General features: G+C 39.5%; 1 protein-coding gene across 1 annotated transcript; it reads left to right on the forward strand.

Annotated features, from left to right (window-relative positions):
* The first annotated feature begins 796 nt into the window (after window positions 1-796).
* LOC135470821 (XK-related protein 6-like) lies at window positions 797-16,686 on the forward strand. The gene is made up of 7 exons (XM_064749864.1): window positions 797-971; window positions 3,414-3,603; window positions 5,578-5,768; window positions 8,108-8,317; window positions 9,954-10,235; window positions 10,762-10,880; window positions 13,094-16,686. Exons 1-7 carry the CDS (start codon window positions 797-799, stop codon window positions 13,445-13,447), a joined length of 1,521 nt encoding a protein of 506 aa, XP_064605934.1. The 3' UTR covers window positions 13,448-16,686.
* The last annotated feature ends 8,984 nt before the right edge of the window (window positions 16,687-25,670 follow it).

The following is a 25,670-nucleotide window of genomic DNA, read 5'->3' on the forward strand; positions in this document are numbered from 1 at the left end:
CACACTGAGGAACTTGAAATACGGCTTGGCTATACCTCAGATACACATAGGCTAAAAACTGGTGACTGGCTGTTATTCAGCCAGGCTGATGATGTCACGTGCAACCTCCACATAGGCTTGAATAAACTTATATACATAGACAAAGAGCTTATACGTTGTATGTCTAAAATGGTTACGTTATAAGTGTCTTTGTTTAAATCAGGATAACAACTTCGAAAGGCATCATGCTGCGTGCCAGGGAAGAAAGCAGTTTTGTAGGGGTGGTGGTGGGTTGTGGTGTTTGGGGGTGGGTGGGTGTTGAAGGGTGGAGCTGCCAAGGTAGTTGGGTGGCGTGATGGGAGGAGAGATGAGATCTAGGTTCATGTAGGCTACGACTCACTATATGGCTTTACTAATAATTAGCCCAAAACATGTAGAAAGGGACAAGCAGTTTGATAAAAAAGATATGACAAGCAGTATATATAATTTCGATTTTAGAAAAAGGATACTCGCTTCGTCCCCTGCGCGTCACCCCTCACAGTGTTAAAAGCACCCGGATAAACGATTTAATCGTAGACCTATGGAGCTACATGTACATAGGCCACATGCAAGTATTATTTTTATAACTGATTCGGCCGTAGTTCTCGAAATGCTATCCGCTGTTGTTCATTTCCCCATACCTTGTCATACCTTTGATCTTGTCGTCTACTACCCACTGCCGCTGGTGAGTGATTGAAGTGCCCGTATGCACAGCGGCTGACAGGTGGTTTCCGATCCCTGAACTTCACGATCCGCTTCGTTAGATATAGGTCACAAGATGGCGGCGGGAACTTCGAAAAGCCGTTGTGTTGTCCCGCCCGAATGCGATCGTCGTGGAATCACTATGACAAACGATGCAGAAAGATCAGAACATCTTTGTCAGCGATTTTCGACTGTTGATGTTGTTTTTGTGTTGGTCTCTCTGTTCACATATGTTCTGGACCTAGTAACTGGTAAGTTTACTCTTTTTTTTGTCTCTGCAACAACATCAACGCCATGTTGCAAGCCGACAGCAGCTTTTCAGTGATGTGTTAAATTATCCATGATGTAAAGTACGTACATTTACTACAGAGTAATTCTAGTAGAATATTTATATCAGCCACAGGTGCGGATGCTGGAACCTCTCTGGTTGCAATCCGAGAGGCCTTTTAAAACTTTTACTTTTTATTCATTTTGGGCATGTTTTGCCTAAAATTAAAAAAGGCAATTTGGTGTCTGAATTAACCTAGAATATATCGGCCCGTCAGAGTATTTGGCCGCTGTAAGTGAACGGTTAGGACAGAAGAAGGTTGTGGGCCGACCTTAGCTTATTCCAGACCACGCATATTTGGTCACTTCACTTGTATGAGGACAAGGCAAGCAGATGAGATTAAAGATAACATGGACAGTAGTGTGGTGAAACTCTCATCGAGCAACACGTGTTGCGAGAGTTACAGAGAGAAACAGCACGGAGCACGCCTCTGGTTTCTGAATAATTATGATGTCTCCCGAGGCAGTGACTTCATGGTGTTGAAACAAAGTTTATGGATTTTAACATTAAAAATTAGAAAAATTTGCTCTAACTTCATTTGCTTTGCAAGGATATAGACTTTCAACATACTGATATGTAGAGCTTGTGTTGTTACGTTTCCCAGAATAACTTTTGCTACTTTTGGTTGTGAATATGACTGATTTTACCAACAGCTGAATGTAGACAAGTGCTTCATATAAAATTAGCCTTGTAAGGTCCTGATATTGCACAGTGAGTTTATGAAGTAGATTACTAGCTCATTGATGACAATGACCCTGCTTATGAAATAATTAAATGTTACTTGCATATGAACGCCAGGGATCTTAACTTGAGTCTGTCTGTCTATTATAGTTTGGTTTTTGTGCAATAGCTGCTTTCAATAATGTTTGAGTTTGTGTGTAGGTTCACTTTGTGGAACGTCAGAAATAAGGTTTGATGCAGTGTCCATGTGAAATTTTGCCTACTTAATGAATTCTGTGATTCTCATTTGTCATCGTGTTACAGCACCAAATATTGAAGTCTGATGTTGGCAAAAGTACATAAAATTGCATGTCACTGCATGTATTATAAAGATTTCTTTTTTTTTCATTAGATCAAACCCAAACACTAGGTTGATCCATGCTTGTTTTGCATGCTTAGCATGGGATAACAGGTCGAAATCAACTTTTTTTTCTACCAAACACTTGCCCCCAAAGGCATTAAAAAATCTGATATGCCCACGGTTAACCACGCCCACTGTAACCAGCTGCTCTGAAGAAATTTAACATGATTGTATGAGGCTTGCGGATATGTGCTAATTTTGACCCCAGGATAAAAAGTATCTGAATTAGATTGTTGTAATTGCCCTGAGAATGTTTTTGAAAGGACACAACCTGTTGATTTGCCTACAAATTTTGTTAGCCTTGTACTTGTTTTTATTTAGATGGTGAAGGGGCAGGCCCTTGGATCATTACGCTATCTTAAGCCTGGTGCACACAGACAAAAGTTGTGTCATAGCTTCCATTTTGTATGTAGTCACATGACATTTCCATAGATGTTGATAGGTTGATGTACGCAACAACGATCTCGCAAGATCCCGATGGCCACGCTCAGTTGTTTTTGGATTTTTTGTTGCCTAAAATTAAACAATTTGAATCTTTGGATCAAGTGTTCCAGGTATCAGACACAGATTTAATAAAACCAGACTTACAGTGCAGCCTTAACTTCAAAACAATTTACTGCGCTAAAACAGTGTATTTTTATTTTGATACTATGAGTTGTATTAGTCTTTCTTGAAGAAAATGGAAATTAGAATTTAAAGGACATCATTTTTATTTTGTGCATTACAGACTTTAAAAAGTTCAAAATAAAATAAAAACAAAACTGAAAATCCACCTTTTTTTATTTTGTCAGATTTCCCTGTTTTTATGATTTTCCTGGTTTTCTAGGCTTTCTGACCATAAATCCAAATTTTCCATAAATTAAATGTTTTTAAAGTTTTTATTTTTATATTTAGGCCCTCAGGATCCTCCCACATTGAAGAAAGGTTTAGTTTTCTTGTAAAACAACAATAAAATTGGTTTGGCCTTAGGTTCAAATGCTATTAAGGCTCAGTCTATCTTATTTTTTGAGCCCACAGGATATGTTTTTTTTTTTTTTTAGATACACTTGTCAGTGATGTCAAGTGGTGTTTTATGCCATACTCATTCACTTATACGACCGCATCCGCAGATTGCTCGTAGGCTCCCCCCCACCTCCCCTCCAAGTACAGTCGGAGGTGATGTCATGACATGCATGACACACAACCACACTGTTTACTGTCATAATCAGTAAAATTTGAGACAGTACGCCAGCTTTGTGAGTGCTAATTTCAAATCACCTGATGTTTTGCTTTTGTTTTTTTTAGATTGTTTGCTGGCATGGCAGTTTTTTTCTGTTGGTCACTCAGTGTGTGGTGTGTGGACCATTGTGTTTGTGCTGGTTCCAACTCTGACACTACAGCTGCTGAGCATCCGCTGGTACATTGCTGAGAACCAAAGCCTATGCTGCAGTTGGATCTTGCTCGCTCATATCTTTGGGTTAGGGCCTGTGCAGAGGTAAGTACATTGCACAAGAGTACATGACAAACACTTATATTAACTTTGACTCTGTGTGCTCAAATTGTCAGTTAGACCTAGGTTTCATCCTCATTAAAACAAAAATAAACAGTCTCGGTTCTTAATACTTTCTTGGTGCTCAGTAAAATGAAACAAATCATGACATTAATCAGTGAATTAATGTATTGGTTATGTTCAACCCTAAATAACATAATAACTGAAATGTTCATATATTTATTGTTTATTTAACTGTCTCAATTCAGAAATGTTATTATAAATGACCTTACTGTGGAGAGTGTGAATTTGTGAAATGAAACCATGAGCTTCAAAAAATCTCACATTGTCAAAGAATTAATTTTCCTGTGAGTAAGCAAACAAAGAGAAGTAGTGGAAAGTCTGCTAAAATCGAGAGGTTTTAGCAACCTCGAGAGGAAACAGATTTTGGGATCTGATGGCAACAGCTGTAGGTAAACTAATCAATCAAGTCCACTTTGTCATTGAACCAATCATGCAATATGGCACAGTCTCAGGGATAGTACTAGTATAGTGCTAATCATGCAATATGGCACAGTGTCTGTATTACATGTATGGAAAACGATCAAAGACTATGCATGTAATTTGTTTTACTCCCTTTGGTGCGCGTGCAAAATGCTTGCACGATGACGTAAATGGAACAGACAAATCTGTGTCTTATTATCAAACGGGAAGTTGTTTTCGCTGACAAAAATGAATGGATAGATATCACGCCAGGTGTACCAGAACAGTGTCTTGTGACATTCTTAATTTCATTCCATCTTCTGCAAAAGCTATTGTGATATGATGATGTCACATTAAGGTTAATTTAATGTAATTAGTATATGAGGGATGATTTAGAACTTCGTATTTCATTCCTGGTTAAGGCAATTAGGTCACAGAGAGATGGAACATGTACATGTTGTACTAACCAGTGTGCTGCAAACGATATGGAAACAACACGTGGCAGCAGTGTTCATTTCACAGTGAGAAATGTGTCAGTGTCGAATATAACAAACAAACCGGTACCAACGAATGTTTCACCATTCAAAACACTTGACAGATTATTTTCAATAGTCGCATTTGCCATCTGTTTGATACTCATTTGAAATGGAAATCAGTGCATTAAACGTTTTGGGGAGGGCTATAGAATTGAAATAATGTTTCCCGCTGTGGTGTGTAAGGGCAGTTTTATGGTCAATAAATAATTTTATGATCAATAAATAATTTTATGGCCAGAATAATAATAACCTCTTCCAGCTTATTGACTATAAAACTGCTGTTAGACACCATTGCAGGAAACATTTCTTAATTATGTCTGTAGCTTGATGTACTGAACCACCTTGAGTGTTGCTAAATGCTGCTCTTTTGTTAATCAGTGGATGTAAAACAAACTATGCCCAACAAACTACACTGTAGTACCTACATGTAGGTATGAACAGCTGTAAGGTTAACTTTCCAACACACATGTAATTTGGAGGTAGATTTCCTGAAATGATTTTTTTAGGAAATTATGTCATACTGTTGAACTGAACGTCAAATGATCAGAAATAAATTTAAACTGTAATTCAACATTTTCGCATGTTTGCAAGGTTTTTATTCAAGCATACTCTGAAAGTTTTATTCCGTATAGACTGATAAAATTATGCATTTTGTGAAACCCTCAAATTGGCTCATCCAACCAATGCAGTTTTAAAAATGTGCATAAATTGCTCTGAAAGTTGCTCCTTCATGTTCAGAGTGATTAATGAATTAGGGCCCCCACCTATACATATATGAGAATTTTTAGCTAAAAGGGACATCAGGATTTGTAAAGTATTTCACCTTTGACCAAAATTCCCAAACTAATGGTTTTGCTAATGGGGGTCTGTTAGTACAAGAAATATCAGATGGTTTTGATTTGAAAGATTCTCTTCCCTGCAGATGCATGTATGTGTTGAATTGTTTAAAATGTCTTTGCAGATATATGTCTGTGTTACAACATGGAAGAGATGCACGGAGATCAAACAGCCCCCAGTCGTACAAGAAGCTATACCAAGCTCAGAATGATATCTCCTGCTTGAGATTTATTGAGGCTTATCTGGAGTCTGCTCCTCAGCTGATCTTACAGGGATATTTCATCTTGACGGTACAGCCTCTTACCTGGGTGTCAGGTGAGTGGGAGTAGGGGGAAAGCATGATAAAGGTTAAGCAGAACAGCCATTTCAGGTTGAAAACTCAAAGCTTGAATGACTGCAGGAGTTTCAGATTTTTCATTTTAGTGGACGTCAATTAATATTTGCTCCGAGCCTGCAGGTTTTTGTGTTGCAGTTCAGTATTATCATTCTGTTTTTACCATTTGAGTTTGAAATAGAAATTAACTCATTGAAGCCTTGTCCAGGAAAGAGTGAGACTCCTCAAAGGCTTGTATGATTTAAATCGTTTCTTTTTTTTTGTTTCCAAGAAGTTGAAGTTGTACTTACATGTAGAATGTATGTCAGTAATATATGTTTTCTAATAATGTATTGTAAATCTGTAATGTAATATAATCTGTTTTTCTTATTGACAACTGGAAGCCATACATTGAGCTTTAATATCAGGCAAGCAAAGAGCACTGTGAAGTATGAATATTTGAGCTATAGCTATATAACTTCACCATAAGAAGTGAGACTAGCTAAGCTTATGAGATTTGTGTGTTGACAAAGTTTGCAGGGAAAGAAACAAAAGTATGGTTATGTAAAGTTATATTAAATTTAGATCTGTATGGGTGAAATATAATGACTTTTCAGTTACATGTATGTAATGGGAGATAACTCTATAGTTCTTAAATAACTCAAACCAATGACTACTTCAAATGAAAACAGTTTTTTTATGGCTTAATACTTTTGAGCAGTGCTTTTCTTTCATCAGTGGCATTCAGTAAGCCATTGAATCTCTAGTTTTCTGAACGTCATTTAAACAGTGTAGTGAAAAAAATTAATTAATGTAAAAGAAGAGCGAAATTAATTAAATATTATCCTCAAAGCATTTTTGATGTTCTTTTGATGTTGGTACAAAATGTGTTTTCCGTCGCTAAGATGGCAAAATATGATTAAAATTTCTTTGTCTTTGCCAACATGTGTATTTAATGGCCCACAGGAGTGCTTAGACTTCTGGTATCCTTTGAGGGACGGGCAATCCTTTAGTTCTTTCAGAAGGTTACTTGTAACCCACCCCACCCCGTCCTCCTCATCCCAATCTTACTTGTACCCTTCCCAATCTTACTTGTACCCCTACCAATCTTACTTGTACCTTCCCAATCTTACTTGTACCCTTCCCACTCTTACTTGTACCCCTACCAATCTTACTTGTACCCTTCCCAATCTTACATGTACCCTTCCCAATCTTACTTGTACCCCTACCAATCTTACTTGTACCCTTCCCAATCTTACTTGTACCCTTCCCAATCTTACTTGTACCCCTACCAATCTTACTTGTACCCCTACCAATTTGGCAAAAATTTCAGTGATCTGAACTAATCCAATGACAAGAATTTTTTTACTCAAATGAAAATCAAGACATTACACACAAGGCAACAATATAATTTTACCAGCTGCTGAAATGAATATATAGCTATACCATAATGCATTTCAGGCCATGAATATGCATGGCTGAAGTTGGTTGTGTTGTATGTCATGACAACTGTCAGTTTGCATGCACCCCACATTCTGCATTGTTTTCATTTATTGTGTGTAGGTATAATTGGGGAACACAGTCTGTCACGCAATACTGTTGCCATCAAAGGTCACCATTATGATGGCAATCAGATGTCCAAGGCAACTTACCTTTTATTCACTCTGTAAATTCCTCATGAGAAAAACTGAATATACTGACTGTCTTTACATATACTGTAAATCTTCAACCTTTTCAACAACTAAAGAACTTTTTTAAGTGTAATTTTTAATAAATTATTGTGAAATTAATGTGAAAAAAGTTTGGTTTGTGTCATTAAAGACACAAACTTCATAGAACTACAAATTATTTCTCTACAGCTCACAGGTCTCAGAATGGTTCAAAGTATTGGTTGCTAAGGCGAAAAGATTGAAGAATAAGGGTAGTATCATATATTCAGTCACATCAGTCAGAATGTTGACTGAAAAAGCATGAAGCCTGATGTTAAAACTGGTTTTGTTACCCATATTTGTCATGAATTGCGATAATCTTTATTTTTCTATCTTCATTATCTCCTCAATTAGTGTCAGCCTCTTAAAGGGAGATAACTTTGTGGTAACAGTGTATCCTCCCATCATTTTTGCTTGTTGAGGCCTGCTTCCCATAAAAATTAAAGTCAGAGACCATCAAACTCTTGTGCATGGAAATGTTGATAAAGGTGAATGATAGAGCATACTCTTATGTTGGGATGAAGGGTTCTATGTTACATTTACTATATAGATATATGATACAGAAACCATGGTAAACAGGAAGGTTGCGTGGAATTGCTTTATAGTTGAATCTGTTAACTTCTCTGTTTCAGGCCTATCCACATCTGTGTCTCTGGTCTCTCTTGCCTGGGCAGTAGCCTCCTACAGTAATGCTCTTCGCCTAGCTTACCGAGAGGCATACTTAACGCGTTGGGGTGGACTAGTCTTACAAGCTCTCTGGCACATTGGCACAGTTGCTTCCAGAGTTGTTGCCATCGCAGTGTTTGCTTCAGTTTACCATGCCTGGACTTTTCTTGCCATTGGTAAGGTATATTTGAACTGCTCAAAGATTGTTGGCAGATTATTATTTTTACATGAAAATAATGTTTGTGTTAAAGTGTTCCGTGCAAATATACGCAATTTATTGACTATATCTCTTCCCAACCATGTTGGTGGAAAATAATGTATTTTTGAGGGCTGGTTGTCAGTCATTTGGTATCAATGAATCAATGTCCACATGATATTAACCCCAGAACTAACTAGCCAATCTACCAGCTGTGTTTGGGAAGGTCTGTCTGCAACATGTGGATGGTCGTGGGTTTCCCCAGTTTCTGCCTGGTTTCCTCCCACCATAACATTGACCACCATTGTGTAAGTGAAATATTCTTAAGTACAGCATAAAACACCAATCATATAAATCAGCTAATCCCGGAAAGACTTGGTTTGAAGAGCAGTATTACATGAGCCTAAGTAGTGATCAATTTTGGGGTATGTTTATTAGTTTTCTAGTTTTGGCTGAGGGGTTTCATTGTAATGGCCCACTTGTCTGGTTGTCTGTCTGTCCACATCTTTTGAATGCTTATAACATGTTATGTAAACATATACCAAATTGTACATTGTCAGATTAGTGGTTGGCACAAATGGCCTTTGATAATCTTTCTCATGTCAGATTTTATCTTTAACTGGTAACACTCCGAAACTACTGAGCCAAATTCAGTGAATTAGAACTATGACGACGGATCAATTTTGCGCGAAATGACTCAAACGAAAGTCTGAAAGTCTGGAATATTCGGGCTACTATAATTGGCCATGAATATTCCTAACGATGAAAAAAAAGAATATCACCTTGATTCAGAGTTTTGTTAACGTCTTTTTGAAATTCAGTGAAACTTGATGTATACAGGTAGAGTCTATTGTAGATCCTTACACTGCATTGCATTGTGGTCAGCTGTCCTTTTTGGCCTCCTTGCTCACGCCAGAGTTCATATGTAGCTTCTTATATTTGTATATCATTTTATCTGAGCCAAATGCACATAAATCATACATGGATTCACTGGTGTGAAGTCCCCCGCACCTAATTTGATTGGAAACAGTGCAGATGACCTTTGACCTATTTTATCAGGTCATCTCGGTTCATGTTAAGTTGTTTAGCACTTGCTGCCTCTGCATACATTATGATTGGAGACTGACTGGTTCTCAACCTCAGGTACTTAAAGAAGATTTGTCATATGATATTTCTCGTTCCTTAGCTCGGAAGGTAATGATCTTGTAACTATATGTACCTTTATCCTGCATCAGACAAAATACTCCTGTTTACATTGGACAGCAACGTTCACATGGGGGACGTGTATTTTTCAGTATCCTACATCTGATTCCTTTGTTCGGCTGTGAAAAGAATGATGTGATTCGCCAGTCCATCACCCTTCAACCCTGAACTGATGGGTCTTTGCGATATAAATTCATAATGTAGTTATTCATTCAGTGGATACAGGAATATATGTTGTCTGTAAACCCTCACATAGGGCGAGGATGCAGCTTGTCAAAGGTCAGTGGTTTACACCGGGCACTCTGGTTTCCTTCGCCATCAAACTGACCAATATAAGTGCAAAAATTTTTGGGATGGTCTTAAGCAAATAAATAAATAAATAAATAATCAAATATTTCTCGTGCTCTTCCCAGGTGCACACTGGCTGGCCATGTCAGTGTGGGTATTTATCCAGGGCCCGGAATTCTTTTCCCGCAGGTGGGAGAACAAGCTGTTCAGCTTTGTTCTGGGTGTTGTCTACATCTTCTGCTTCCTAAACTTGAAGGATGGTCCAACACGCTATAAGATGTGGCCCTTCTACCTCGTCCTGCTGGCTGAGAACGGGCTACTGGTTGGTCTGTGGTACAGGGAGCACCCTTCCCAAGATACCCTCATGATTATAGTAACTGCAGTTGTCTTTGGAGGTTACCTTTTAGGTATGGTTTGATGAATGAAACAAATTTCATAATGCAATTCATTTATTCAAATATTGCAGAATATATTGTTGCTTAAGTAAGATTCAAGCGTTAATATTAATTTATGTGAGATTTGCAACTGTGAGTCTGCTTCATTTGAAATGTCCTTTTTAATACAGCCTCACCAATGTGGTCGCTGTGAGTTTAAGTCCAGCTCATGCTGGCTTCCTCTCCGGTTGTCTGCCAGCAACCAATGGAGAGTGGTGGGTTTCCCCCAGGCTCTGCCCGGTTTCCTCCCACCATAATGCTGGCAGCCGTCGCATAAGTGAGATATTTTTGAGTACGTCGTAAAACACCAATCAAATAAATAAATAAATTGAGTCAGTAAATTATATTCCAAAGGATAACAGGCTAAATTCTAAATTCTGAAAGTGTTGACAGTACTACCAGTGCATATTGTTTGGATTGAAACATTGACGCACCTGTGCTGGGATTGACAGTCCAGATAAGTTGTCTGTTTTATGTTTGTTGTCTCTCTTCCTGGCAGGTGTGTTGTTTTTATTGCTGTACTATGGCTGGTGCCATCCAAGTGGCCCAATCTCGCTGTGCAGAGAACAGAAGTCTGCAATACACAATGATCATGCTGACACTGATCAGCAAGGACATGTAAGTTCAACTAATTTTTTCTCCAGTTTGAAAAAGTTGAAGATTTCACCTTTTGGCTACCATTCTTTAATGCCATTCTCTTGAATTGATTTTCTTTCTGCTTTTGCATGACCATATAATTGCATGACCTAAAATTTCGACAAAAAAGTGCAGTTTCAGAGGCTAATAAATGTTGTAAAGTATTACTGCTATCCAAACATATCTCAAAACATCTTCTGAAATCAACTCTAAGAATCTGGAAAAATGAACAACGTAGTCATGAGCAAATTCTAGGTCACTTAGGGTATTTAATGGCATTTTTATGGTATTAAAACTGTACAGTTAGGTATTAGATACATGTAATGTTGTGGAGAGTTTCAGATTTCAAATTAAAGTCAGTGAAAGAGGAACCTCTATTGAGAAGATTTGAGAAAGACCTTAACTGTTTTCTTTTTTTTTTTCATATTTCTCAGCATGGAACAACAATGTTTTACATGTAATTAATACTTCGGTAGAATCAGTTTAGACTGTGTACATGTATCTTTCGATTTATAGTTTACTTGTATATATCAGTAACATTTTTAAAAGCAAGGAGAGTGTACCAAATTTTAATAGTTACATTTATGATGATTTGGTGATTTTTGGCACCTATAAATGTTTAACAGTAAGCTGAATTTGTTTGATTTGAATGGGTGCGAGTGAAAGTACATGCTGGCAGGCAAAATATCTCTCTAGGTTGCAATTATGTGCAAGCTAATTTTTTCTAGGGTTAAACACCTCACTTCATAATCATTTTGCTTTATTTCACTGTGTATCCACCATTATGGTGCACGCTAACTAAAGATCACATGTGTGGCAATTTAACATGTGTTGGGAGTGTAGAGGAGTTGATTTGCTTGTCTGTAAAACGTAGTAGGACAACCACTCATTCCAATAGCATTTCATTTACTGCAAGGCCAGACAGGCATGGATTTAATGTAGAGCAGTGTGTTGACGTGTTTCCAGTTCAGAGAACTTTGCAGGAATAAATTGTACAAATTTTAGAAGTGTTTTGATGCACTTCTCCTATGGATGGATTGCCGTAAGCCTGAGACCTACGGTGTCTGTGATGTTTTAGGGTTGGCTCCCTGGCTCGTGCTGTTCTCCCAACACAGGCACAGTTCTGTACTTATTGTGTAAGGGATGAAGTAAGATAATCATTGGAAAATTACAAATGTCTCCATTTGAACTGAGTGAAAATTGATGTCGCCACAATCAAGGCCTTGTACAGTGGTAAAGAAAAGAATTACGTTGTTTATTGCATTGAGATAGCAGGTAGAACCATGTATAACTGTTTAATTAGGTTCCCGTTTCCTCCCACCATAATACTGGCCGCCGTGGTATAAGTGGAACATTCTTGAGTACAGCAGAAAACACCAATCAAATAAATAAACCAAATGAAGTTCCCAACTTATTCAGCATACTAATTATTCATTTTCTGGCTACAGTGGCTCCAAAAAATTAATCTTTTTTTTGAAACAAAATATTTCAAGCAATCAAAATTTGTTGATTTGACGCATTTATTTGGATATAAGTTTGGATGGCAGTGTTAGTCCGAAATCATTTTGTGCAACGGCTCCCGGACTAAAGCCAACTTTTTGAATGTCAAGTCATGTGTTGGGTGTTGAAACTGTTGGTCTCATTGATTGGAGTTTACAGGGGGCAAGGGCCTGCTTTGGATTAATTGTGTCTTGTTGTGACCCAGATAACAGTGTTCTCTTGCCGTAGGAACGGAAGTTTAGGGCTGACATTGTCTTACATGTATGTGCAATAGACACTGACAGTTCAACTGGGTTCTTTTGTATTTTTAAGTAGGGGGCCTCCGTGGCTCGGTCCGTTAGCGGGCTAATGACCCAGGGGCCTCTCACCAATGCGGTCGCAGTGAGTTCAAGTCCAGCTCATGCTGACTTCCTCTCCGGCCGGTAGTGGGACGGTCTACCAGCAACCTGCGGATGGTCGTGGGTTTCCTCCGAGCTGTGCCCAGTTTCCTCCCACCATGATGATGGCCGCCATCGTATAAGTGAAATATTCTTGAGTACGGCATAAAACACCAATCAAATAAATAAATATTTTGAAGTATGTGGGTCAGACCTGTTTTGATTTGTATTCTGCTGCTCCCATGCCATTTTAGGGGTTCCCATTACTTGCTAGAACTTTTAGTTGTCTTTAGTTGGCGTTTTCTTGCATTTATATAGGAGGGAGCTTACCATAGGAGAGTATTTGATGCCTCATTGACTTCAGCCACACTGAATCCAGTTTTCACCAGTGGGTACGATCTGAGTTTGGACTCCTCTTGGTCTGGACTGGTACATAGCAGACGGGGCGACGACCCAACCTTCACTACATCCAAATATAAGACCAGCTCGAGGCAGTTGGATTTTGAAGGCAACCATACTCAAGGTGAACCAAGTGATGTGTGCACAAGAGTATTTGATGCTCCCTGTTGTGGTCCCACAACTCCAGGTTACTGGCTTGTATCACAAATACACCAAGACCAGTCGGGGGCGGGGGACCAGCAGTTCCTCTGTTGCCTCAGAGAGTACCTCTAAAAGCCCTCTGGGATGTGCAACATTGGCTGATTCAACTGACTTGGCCTCCTTCTCCATTGCCTCATCAAGACTGGGTTTGGACAACGCTGGTTTTAGTGTAGGATCACTGACATCAATACCATCTAGTAGACAGAGCAGTTTTGTTGTTCATCAGAACGAGCGTCTGTCTTCCTCCACTCCAGGACTGTCAGCATCACTCCCAGCCCTTTGTCTTGGCTCTGTCTTAAATGTGGATGGTGACAAGACCTATTGTTGCACTTTGCCAAGAAAACAGAGCAGTGTTTATGCCATAACAGGAATTCCAAAGAATGACCCCCCAAAATATACCTTTAGCAAATCACCTTACAACAAACATTTAACCTATCAGAAGAACCCACAGGAAAAAAAGATGGACCAACGATTACGCATGTTTGAACATACGCAAAGCTTGCAGTGCATTCCACAAGGGAGAGAAACAAGTAGTTTCTCTCTTCAGTCAAAGCAGGCAATATCGAAAAACAAGATGAAAAGTAGTTGCGAAAGCCTGTCGTCCTGTTCTTCAAATGTTAAACCTCGACCATTGTCCCCTTTGAATGCTCAGGCTTTGTGGGAGGAATCAATGGTAAGATTTCACAAAAGCTTCGATCTGGAAATGAGTAGCCAAGATACATCTGGGGTGTCAGACCCATGTGGATCAGTATTGGCTGACAGAATAGCAAGGGCGATTTCTGATGACAGTGACCATGTTTTTTCAGTTTCAAGTCCAGACCAGCCTAAAACTGAAATAAAGAACATGTATGTATCACCACAAATGACAGACATACATTTGTTGCACTGTTCCGTTCAGGAAGATTTAATGAAAACTGGAAATGGAAATACGTCTAGTTTGACTGCAAACTCGACTCGAGGGTTAAATGAAGAGTCTTCGTGCAGCAAACGCGCTATTAATGGGCTTGGTATGGATCAATCCTCAAGTTCAAATGAGAAGTTTTCACCTTCAGGACAAAATTTTCGTAATGGTTCTTCAGTAAGTTACAGAACAGAATCTAGCGGATTTCAAAGCAGCAACGTTGAGGACTCTTGTGATTTCTTCAACTACTCTGATGACACCATAGATCAATCTAAGCATACGCTATCTGATTTGGCACGCCGCTTGACTGTTTCTCTGGACTTGAACGCGAACAATCATTCCTCTACTAGCGATAACCAAGAACTAAAGATGCATATTCCGAGCCATGGCGGCCATGGACTGGGTTTACTACCAGCCGTTTTCAGAGATACACCCTGGCGAGAAGACTATCAGAGCAGAATCCCAACACCTGTACTACGTGGAAGCTTGTTATCCCTTTATTCTGCCAGCGAACAGTCACTGTCTTTGGCAAGTGAGATGAACATCGCTACCGGATCTACTGGCCACGGTACATATATTATACATGCTCAGAGAAGCCCAAGCCAGTGTAGGCCTGACCTTCCAGGATATAAATCCGCCATTTCTGACATTCTAGACCCTGTCCCATCAACTTTGCATGTTCCAGGATGCCTTGAGCAAACCACCCCTCTTAAGATCTATAATTTAGCGCATTCTCCGAGAGGCAGGTATAAAAGTTATTCCAAAGTGGATTGTGGAAACGTTCAAAGCCAGGGAGACATTGGAATCGAACTTGAAAACTACAATAACTCTCCTTACAGATCCCAGTATAGTGACACGAAAAGATCTGAAAATCTCCAACTTTCAAAACTACAACATAGAAACAAAATTCTTTGTTATGACAAGAGCGAAAGATATATATCTGAAAATCTCCGGGAGAAAAGCCGCCCATCTTCAGCACAATCCCTGCCATTCTCTGCAAGGAATTTAAAATTTCCAGGAAATCGAACTCTCAGTGAAAATGTAGACAGTTCCACCGACTCGGGGAAACACTCGGATGTTAGCATCAAAAGCAGCTTACGACAAGACAACTCGTGCAGCGAAAACACGGATCCAAACGCTGACGCTTCCTGTATGTCAAGCGGTACCCATTTCTCAAGGGGTACAGAGTTCCTCTCCACAACCCCAGACTTTTCACCCATAAGACCGTCAGATTTACCTCCTCTTATGGCGGAAAAAAGATTACTAGCGCCGGGACAGTCTTACTTCAGTACCCCTAAAGTCTTTGTCCCAGGGCACATCTCATCTTCAGTGTTAACCGATTTTGACAGCACAGACGATAGCTTTTTTGGTGTGCAGATACCTCGCCTTTCTGGTGTTCATCCTAGAAAAACAGACTCTGTTCAAAGACGTCACCATGCTTCACCTCCCACTGGGCATGGCAATGTCACGAGCATGACGAGAGCGTCACAGGCCAAACATCAGTATTCCGGAGTAAAACATGTGGGTGGTCCTGGCATGGATAGTAGTACCAGTTCCCACGGCAGCTCAGTCACCAGACACAGATCCCCGCTTCAGACCCTAGACATGAACAGATATTCCTCAGGATTTGGTAATATGACTCAAGAAATATAAGATTCAGGCATACTTTGAAAAACTTTATAATAATAACGCTGAATAAAAAGCCTTATATAATGAGCGAAGTTACAGGTTGTGTTCCGTCACACTTTCACGCGTTGGGCGTATACCTGTATTGAAATTACTGCATTATAAATAATCATCTCCGCCTGGAAATTCTCAGTGAATTGAACATTTGTCCTGCTCCTTTATTACAAAGTAATGCTTTAAGAACGGTGTTAAAGAGTACTTTGATCGTCATCAGTGAACACGGAGGTCTGTTTTCACAGTGGCTGCTGGTATGCTATTAATTGTAATGTCAAACATCATTTAACCAAACGACATCTGTATTGCCGATTTTCAATGACAATACTCTCTCTGTACCACTTCACTCGTGAATAAATTTATTACTATCTGTTGGAAGCGGGTTTTCCCGATATAAATATACAAAATGCGTTTTGATAAAACTTAGTTCCTTATTTTATGTGCTATAGGAAAAATTTGCAATACTGCTGTTGACTTCAATAGGGAAAATGTTTGCATACGAGGTTAAAACATTTCCGGTAGTATAAAATTTGTAATAAGGTCAATACATTAGTTTTATACTTTCCTTCTTTACATGAGATTTGCTTGTTTTTGCATGTATGGAAATGCATGATTATCGCGGTGAATCTTTTTCTTTTTCGGCGAAAGAAATTTGCTTTGTGTTATAAGATGGTCCATGACGTGATTTGTTGGATGCCAAATCCCTCGTAATTTATTATTCATAGTTTTCTGTAGGCTTGTATCGATGTAATAAATTATCACATTTTCTTGTCATCTTTTGTCTTTTTGTTTTCCTTTTTCATTTTCTGTTCGATTAAAGTACATGTAGTTTGTGTGTTTTTTAAAGGAAGAGCAATCTCTGCAATGATTACATTACAGGTCTGTCCTGTGTTTATCAAAGAAGCCACAAGTGGTTGGTTCAGTACCTGCCTGGGACAACAGCAGTTTTGTCCATATTCCACTGTTGTGAAAGCAAGGGTGGCAATCAGCGATAGTTGGTGTTATTTTCTGAAAATTGGATGCGAGGAATACATGTCTAGTCTATCCGGCCAACTGGGGCTCCCGTGACCGAGGTTCTTAGCGTGCTAGCCAGGCGCAGTGACCCAGAAGTCTCTCACCAATGCGGTCGCCGTGAATTCAATCCAACTCATGCTGGCTTCCTCTCCGGCCGTAGGTGGGAAGTTCCGCAGCAACCTGCGGATGGTTATGGGTTTCTCCAGGCTCCAGATTTCCTCCCACCATAATGCTGGCCGCCGTCGTATAAGTGAATGTTCTTGACTACGGCGTAAAGCATTAATTAAAAATAACAAAAGAAACATTCGGCCAACAGACGTCTGACAGAAATAGGAGAGAGCTTACCAATGGACCTTATGGTCAATATGCATTGGCTTGAGAGTTGGACACGTTTTCCACTATCATTGAGGTCATTTTTGTTTGCCGTTTCACCAAAAACTATGTAATGCGAATGGTCATCTTCGGAATTTTGCGATTTTCTGTTTCTGCAATGATCAAGTCTGTTTCAGTCAAAATTACGGAAGTTAATATATGCACGAAGATTAATGAGTATTACCATATGTGAATGCAGGATATTCGGCAAAGTTTTATCTTTTGTCGCCAAAAACAGTTTTGACGTGAAACGTGTGTGCGTCACGCGGTTGACTTATTTGCAACAGTATTTTCGTAATATGCATGTTCTTTCCCATGGCCGTGGGTGTACATATTGAAAAAAAAAAGTGCAGAAAACGGTTAATGGAAACAGTACATTGGAAGACGTTAGGCATGAGTAAAATCCACGCTTGTTTTCAATACTATGTCGTTCGTTCATTGAGCAGATATCTTATTGCCAATGTATCTGCCGATGAACAGTGAAATAGAGGTTATACATATTATGTATGGTGAATGACGTTCACTCTTGCTTAACTGGTGTTCTTTAAACAGGAACTTGGCCAATATTGGCTTGATATTGAAAGCAGGGGAGAAAACCTTAAAACTGTCATTCAGAGTTATCGCCCATGTATGAAGCCCAAAATATAACACGGCATAACCAAATTCATTCACTAGGTTATATGTGAAATATTTGGTTTTAATATAATTTGTTTGACACAGAGCCAATGTACAGAGATTAGCTGATCTGCCGTGTTATAAAACTTAAAGTCAACGAAAGTTACAACTGTGTGTGTATATCTTCTTGCATAAAATAACGAAATGATAAGAAGCCAACAGCTCTGAGCTGTCATATTGCAGAGAGAAAATTGAGGCGTTGTGATGGCATAAAATATAACAACGACTCCACTTTGAAAATGGTTCTGCTGTCCCTGAACATCCCGCATAAGGTTTCGTGTAGGAAAGTTTCGTGTCGTAAGGTTCGTGTCGTGAGGTTTCGTGTCGTAAGATTTCATGTCGTGAGGTTTTGTTTCGTAAGGATTCGAGTCGTAAGGCTTCGTGTCGTAGGGTTTCGTATTGTCTTGCACTCGGACCCTCTTATGTAAATGGCCCTTGTTATTAGATAGCACGTCCATGTTTAAAGATGGGGCGCCAAAAATATGACCAGATAGAGCTATCGACATACTGAGCTGCTCAGTCGAAGCTAAATATATTATTTTGAAAATGGAAGATTTCCTCTTCATTAGACACGGCTTGAAACACCCTACCTTCACTTATTTTTAAAACTATTGAACAGAATCTATTGAAAGTATTTAAATTTTGTTGTAGTCTTTACGGACCATATTTAGAAGTTCCAGCATTTTTCTTCCTAGAATCTATACTGCTAAAGTTATGTATGTCACGTGGATTGGATAACAAAATTGGTATTGGAATCGTTAAAACCCAGGATATACAATGTCAATGCATTCTAATTGCTCATTGGAGGCATCGAAGTTTTAACATCAAGTTCGCTGAAGCTGTTTTTCTGTCTTTAAAACTGTGCAAATACACTGACCATCATAGTTGTCACGTGACCAAACATTTTAAAATCTGAATATACATACATTTTCCCGATATGTACAAATTGCGCTGACAGAAAACCACTTGTAATTAAAAGCTGAATGTTTTTCATACCTACACCTATTTTCTGAAGGTAAATTCACGGTTTACGGAAAAATGAATTAAGCATTGAGATAATATGATCAGCATGTTCCATAAACCCATGTTAGAACTGAATAACTTGGATGCATTTAGCTCTGTCCAAGAATACTTTTTTTGAAATGAATGAGTTTTGATGACGGTTTCAGTGGCGTTTGTTTATGTGTGTGTTGGCCATTTGTCGCCTATGTGGCTTGAGTTTGGAGATTTGTCAAGCAGGTACTTGGCGAAGCTGGGTGGTTTACTCCACCCCTAAACCTGACCGCTGTCCCATATCTCGAAAATTCACTAATGATTAAACATCAATCAAATAAATAAATGCAGTGAAATCTATTCTTCATTTCTAATCCTGAGATCTCGACACAAGGACGGTACCATACGAGTGCGATTTGCACCGCCTTGCGAATCGTGGAACAAGATGTTCTCACCCGGTTTCCGTACGATTTCCTGAAAATATATAACGATTGTATCACGTAATTCCTGCATACATTTATCAAAAACTTTTTAGCATAAACATCTTCACTTTCCCAACCTATGGACTAAAACCGCCAAACATTTGCAATTCCGTTTCTCATGATTTATTTATTTATTTACTTGTTTGAATGATGTTTTACGCCGTACTCAAGAACACCCGGTTCCCATGACAGGAGTATAAACGACGCCCATATGGGAGTCCACCCATGTAACTTGCGTTAAACTTTGTAACGATATATCGATTCACCTAAGATAGCCTAGGTTTCAGTGTGTTATTTTCAATAAATCTGTACGCAATATCACGACGTCGACTTTCATTTTTTTTTTTATCAGATATACTTTTAACATGCAGTTTTTAACATGGGCGTTCGGTCAAAATTTTTGACATCATATCTCATGAGTCGCTCTCACTTAATGTGGGTCCATCACGTTTTGGCAGGATGTCGGAGATTTTGCTAATTTGTGTTTGTTTCCATGTGATGGCCTAACCCCCGAGTCTAAAATGTGAAAAGTTGGCAAAAGGTTTTTGTTCTAGTGACACGGACATAACTTTATACTGGCTTTATAGTATTGGTGCGGAGGGTCATTTGTACACGTGGAATGTATATATCATCGTAGTTTATGTTTGTTATTATAGCATTGGGTGATGTGACTGCAACAGGTGAACCAGATTATCCTGGCTGCCCTCAGAGAAAAAGTTCGGAGTGGAGGGTCTATACTGAAATCGCTTAGTCTGTCGACAGGATTTTGTTCTCGCGACTCCTGGACTACTTATCCCATTTCCGTCAAATTTGCATATATATATTCCCTGTCTTCTAAACTAAATTTTCTTTACCACCGTGACGAAGGCCTATCTATAGTCATAAATATCATGATAGTCCTGCCAAGTAAAATTCATTTACTATTCTTTTTCCTATACACTATTATACAATGCCATAGGAAGTAAAATTATCACAGTGACAAAAGATAAGGCAATGCGATGGGGAATATTTCGAATTCACACATTATCGCATTAATGTAATTTATTAATTTATTTGATTTTACGCCGTACTGAAGAACATTTCACTTATATGAGGCCTGCCAGCATTACGGGCTGAGCCAGGGGAAAACCCATGACTATTCGCAGGTTGATATCCAAAGTAAGTCATGGAAATTTTTATACACAAGGAGGAAACAGCTGGCCCTATAGGATAAACCACTGACCTTTGGCAAGTTAATTATGAATTTTGCCACATGTGACATATATGACTAAGATTGCCTATTCGAATACAGCCCTTTGATTCTGCCTGGCTTGTCGATAGCATGAAAGAAACTAGTTTTTTGTTCACCAAATGTCAGTAAAAACTCATCAAGATCACATACCCTAGTTCCTAGAATGGTCTCAGCATGACGTCATCTGCCCAGCTCCGGTCACAGTCGGAACAGCTGATTTCCTGCCTGAGTATCAGTCTTATCGCTGATCTTTCGGGGCGTTAGACAAGAGTATTATTCAATATTTTTGGGTCAAACCCTCGTTGTTACATACCCTATACTCGCCAACGCCAGTTTGAAGACCATTTGAAGTTGGCAATCTCCCGATCTATTTTCACAGTGAATGCTAACAACGTTTTGCGGTTTACTTAAATACTTGTGGAATTCAGCTTGACGTGTTTATAGGTTTCTTTAGGGTGCAGATAAAATAGCGTATATGAAATTCTTCTCTTTCAATTGTACAGATAAGTGAAGTATAATGTGTGTAGATTGGTAGTGTGAACAAACATGAGCAAGATTTAGACCGATGTATCTTGGTTGGGCTTAGATTGCAACTTTTCATATATCCACGTTTGGATATTTATTCCCCTTCAGACAAAATACTCCGCTTTTCATTGGACAACAACGGTCACATGGGGTACAGATATATTCTCGAATCCTGCAGATGTTAAATGTGTCTGCTGAGTAGGTTCTCCTGTCACTGGTGTCCAACAATGGTCACATCGCTCAAGCGATTCACCTTTACATTGATCTTCTGCTCGGAATTGATGGGTCTTTGCAGGATAAATTCGCTGCATGGTGACTCAGTGATAGAATAGCAAATATACGGTGTCAATAATCCTCATATTGGGCTAGGCGTCAGCGCTCCTATAACTGAGTAACCATGTAACTAATAATTTGGATCAAACGTTTGGAAGACGTGTTTGATTATAGAATTTAATGCCCCGGTATGAATTAGTGAACAGCACAACTTTAGAATAACAAACGGCCGTGTCACTGACTTGATAACTGTATTAGAATCGAAAAAGAAGCGTTGCCACCAGGTAAACCTGGAATCTGTTAGCAATGATTTGATCACTTACAACTTCCAGCTTCTGAATGTAGATCAAAGAAGTTGTCGGTATGAATGATTTCATCGATGACGAAGTAATTTCAGTTTAATTTCTTTGTATTTTGTGAGTGAACTTCGCTTCGTATCTAACCCATGAACTTACTACGGATCTGGTTCGGCAACGTGGCACAGATTGGTCAAAACTTGCCAAAGACTATATGTAAAACCCGATCAATGAAAGTATGTGAGGCAGCTTCATAACTGTAATGATCGGTAGAGACAGACCCCACTCATAACGCGTCTATGTAAACCTGAACCAAACAAATAATCGCTTCATAAGAACAATTCATTCTGGTGCTTATTTGCCATCATACCTCCCGTACCCGAAGCCCTGGTTGGAACCGCGGCACCACGAGCTAACCGGAGTCGGTTGCAATTTGCGTAGCCTGCCGGTCTCCACAGCGGGACCATTCCGCATTACAATTCCGAGCACCTGATCCCCCCAGCACTAAACAACAAAGCCGGTCTCGTCACACTGGAAATTTAGCGGCTTGGATTTGTGTCCCGGACAAACGGATAGGCTTTGTTTGTGGCCTCGGGTAGGATTTTCCCTGTCAGCTGCCCGAGCAAAAATTCTCACCGCGGACCAGGGCCTGTGACTTCGTTTGTACCTCCCTGCATGAACAGCTCAGTTTGCAGATTTCAGCCCAGAGATCAGAAATCTTCTACCATTGCATGCGGTGGAAAACGAAGAAGACCCAAGACCGAAACAGCCTTGCATTATCTTCCTCTCGAGAATGTATTCTATGTATGTTTTTTTTGTATCTTGCATGGCGTGTCAAGGTCTTATTGTTGAAATATTGCCGTGTCCAAGCAATATGTAATGTTTCAAACCTATTCGCAACTACAGCTAACTATAAATTTACATGACAGAAGTTGTATGAGAAGACCGAAATGTTTTTTTCTCGTTTACTCGCATGTAGTCCAAGTGTGAATCTCGACATATCGAGAATGGAGACCAAAGAGCATTGGCTCAGACGTTATGGTCTCCTACTTGGTAATCAGTCTTTGGACATCTATCCGTACTCGCTTAGGAATTTACCCATGGTGAACTCCTTAAACACTATATATACCCGATTGCGCTTTTGAGAACCATGGATAGACATGGATGTATTTATTGTTCCTTTCGGCTTATAGATGACCGTTGATCAACTCTGACTGACAGCGCAAGATCTCGAGTGATTCGCGAACATCCCTGCATGGGTAGGTTTGACTAACTCAGACTGACGACAAATGTTGATCGTAGGATTTTTACCTATTTACTAAGTTTATACCGCGAATCTAACGTAAATAATCCTAAACAGAGTGCAATCCTACAGACGATGCAAACCACTACATCACCCGTAGCAGTTCTGAGAACTACGGTTGTATGTCAGATAGACCAGGCACGACATGGCTTGCGAATTTCCCCACAGTGAACCACTTAAGTACATCCTTTGTGGCAGTTTCTGTTCTACCTAGATATATATATATATATAGACAGACAGAGAGCCCGTAACACCCGGCAAGTTGTTGCTCACGTGAAAGTATCCAACATTAGCCTCAGGAATTCGCACCTGATGCCCTGGGATGACAAACGTTTATCTATAAGATGTGTGGTCCGTTTCACCATCTGCTGACGCTGTAGCCGTTAAAAGTCGTGTTGTATTCCTGCAAGATGTGGTGTTAGAGGGCCGAGCAATATGCTTTTAAGGGTAATATCGGAATGGTGCATCAAACTGGGAAGGGAAAGGGAGATGAGCCAGTTTTTACATATAACTTTTTTTACCACCATAAAAGATAATAGAAGGTCTAATTTCCAATACCTGTCACGATAGTAAAATTATATTTATTAACAATAATTATGAAAGATGAATTCTTGTCTTTGTGTGTTCGTTAAACGGGTACAGGTTGCTGTGGCACAGTTTTTGTGTCCCATGGTGCGCTTGCACAAATGGATCGTAAGCTTAAGTTGATTGCAAATCACTAAGATCTCGATCGTAGCCTTATACAATCGACACAATCTTGCACGAAGGGATTTTAAGCTACGGTAGTTGTAATTTACAATCAGAAATTACAAACCTGTTTTAAATATTTGCAATCGCCCCCAAATTAACGCTAATTACAAATTCTTGCCTTAGGTTGACGGTTAGTACTTTTCTACTCGGTTTGCAAAGATGTGCAATTTAATTGACTCAAAATGATGTTACGAGCATTTTGTCACATGCTGTTCTTAACTGCTGAATGATTATGATGTAAACCTAGAGCTTTTTTGAAAATAAACGACCATACTTATGGACGAACATTGAAAATAAATGTGAAGAAAAATTTTCGCTATGGAACTGTCTCGCATCGTTGATCAACTCCGACTGAAAGCGCAAAATGTCATTGAAATCGTGGACATTTCAGCATGGATAGGTTTGAAGTTAGAATGATGACAAATGTTGATCGCCTTATGTTTTTTTTATCCATTTACCACGTTTATACCAATACTGTGTAAAGTAAATAATAATCCTACAGAGTGCAAGTTTAAAAACGATACATATACCAATACAAGTATAGTCTGTTTCATTGTGAACATGGCCAGTGCGAGTTTTTCTGACAGGTCAATCGAAGAGCACACTGAGCAGCAAATTTTCAAACATACATTATGTTTGTTTCGGCGTGAAGCGTTCGTGTCACCTGTTGGGTCAGTTGACATATTTAAGATTTTATGGAAAGTTTATAACATTCGATACATATATATGTACGCTTGAGGTTTAACGTCGTGCTTAATAAAGTTTAAGCATGACTAGGAGTTAATGGGTGTGTGTCTTCTTAACTGAGGCAGGGCGAGGCCACGCATCCAATTTGCTGCCACCAGACATGACACCCCACCCAGTAACATTATGCTGACACCGGACCAGCCAATTCTGTTCCTTGCTCTAACCCGTCAGTGCTGAGCGACAACGGGGTAGCAACAAGTACCATTTTTAAAGTCCTTGGTATGACCAGACCTGGGATATATATGTAAGACGGGTGTAATAGGACAGTAATATTACTGTAATAGGACATAGGTAAGGGTGATTATCATTTTTTGTGGTAGTATTCCTTGGGTGTGAATATTACATCATTTGAACTTTGTCCTGAGAGACAATTTCGTTTTCGTTTTTTTGCAATGTTTGCAAATTTTTATTTATTTACATCATTGGAGCTTTGTCCTGAGAGACAATTTCGTTTTCGTTTTTTGCAATGTTTGCAAATATTTACTTAGTGGCATGCTTCCTGCAAAATTGTCCACTTGTGCAATGGCGATCAGTTTTGTCTCTGGATAAAATCGGAGTGTCAGCGGTTAAACCACCGACGTTTAACATATTACTAACCAACATTCCTACGTGTTACTTGCAGGTCATATTAGCAACAGACAAGTGGTCTCAAACGAACGTCAAAAGACTGCGTAAAGGGCCCAAACAGCGCCAATGTACGCTTGTTGTTTTCGAGACCTCAGGAACAATGAGAGTAAAGGAACCTGTGCAAATTTTTCTGTCCGGGGCTGAAGCCAAATCTCGTGTGCCTTCGACCGGCCCGGATAGCACAGTTGGTAGAGCGTCCGCTTCGGGAACGGTAGATCCAGGATCAATCCTTGATGGAGTCACACCTAAGACTTTAAAAGAGGAAGTTGTAACTTCCTCACTTGGCGTTCAGCATGAAGGGGCTAGTGCAACGATTGGTTGACCCGTATCAGTATAATGGCTCGGGCGGGGCCGCTTACTTGCCTTCGGTAAGTCGTCTCAGTGAAGCAGCACTAAATAAAAGAGCGGTGGAAATCCGTCCTGCAA

Source organism: Liolophura sinensis, chromosome 7 (genome assembly GCF_032854445.1).
Source record: "Liolophura sinensis isolate JHLJ2023 chromosome 7, CUHK_Ljap_v2, whole genome shotgun sequence".
Lineage (NCBI taxonomy): Eukaryota > Metazoa > Mollusca > Polyplacophora > Chitonida > Chitonidae > Liolophura > Liolophura sinensis.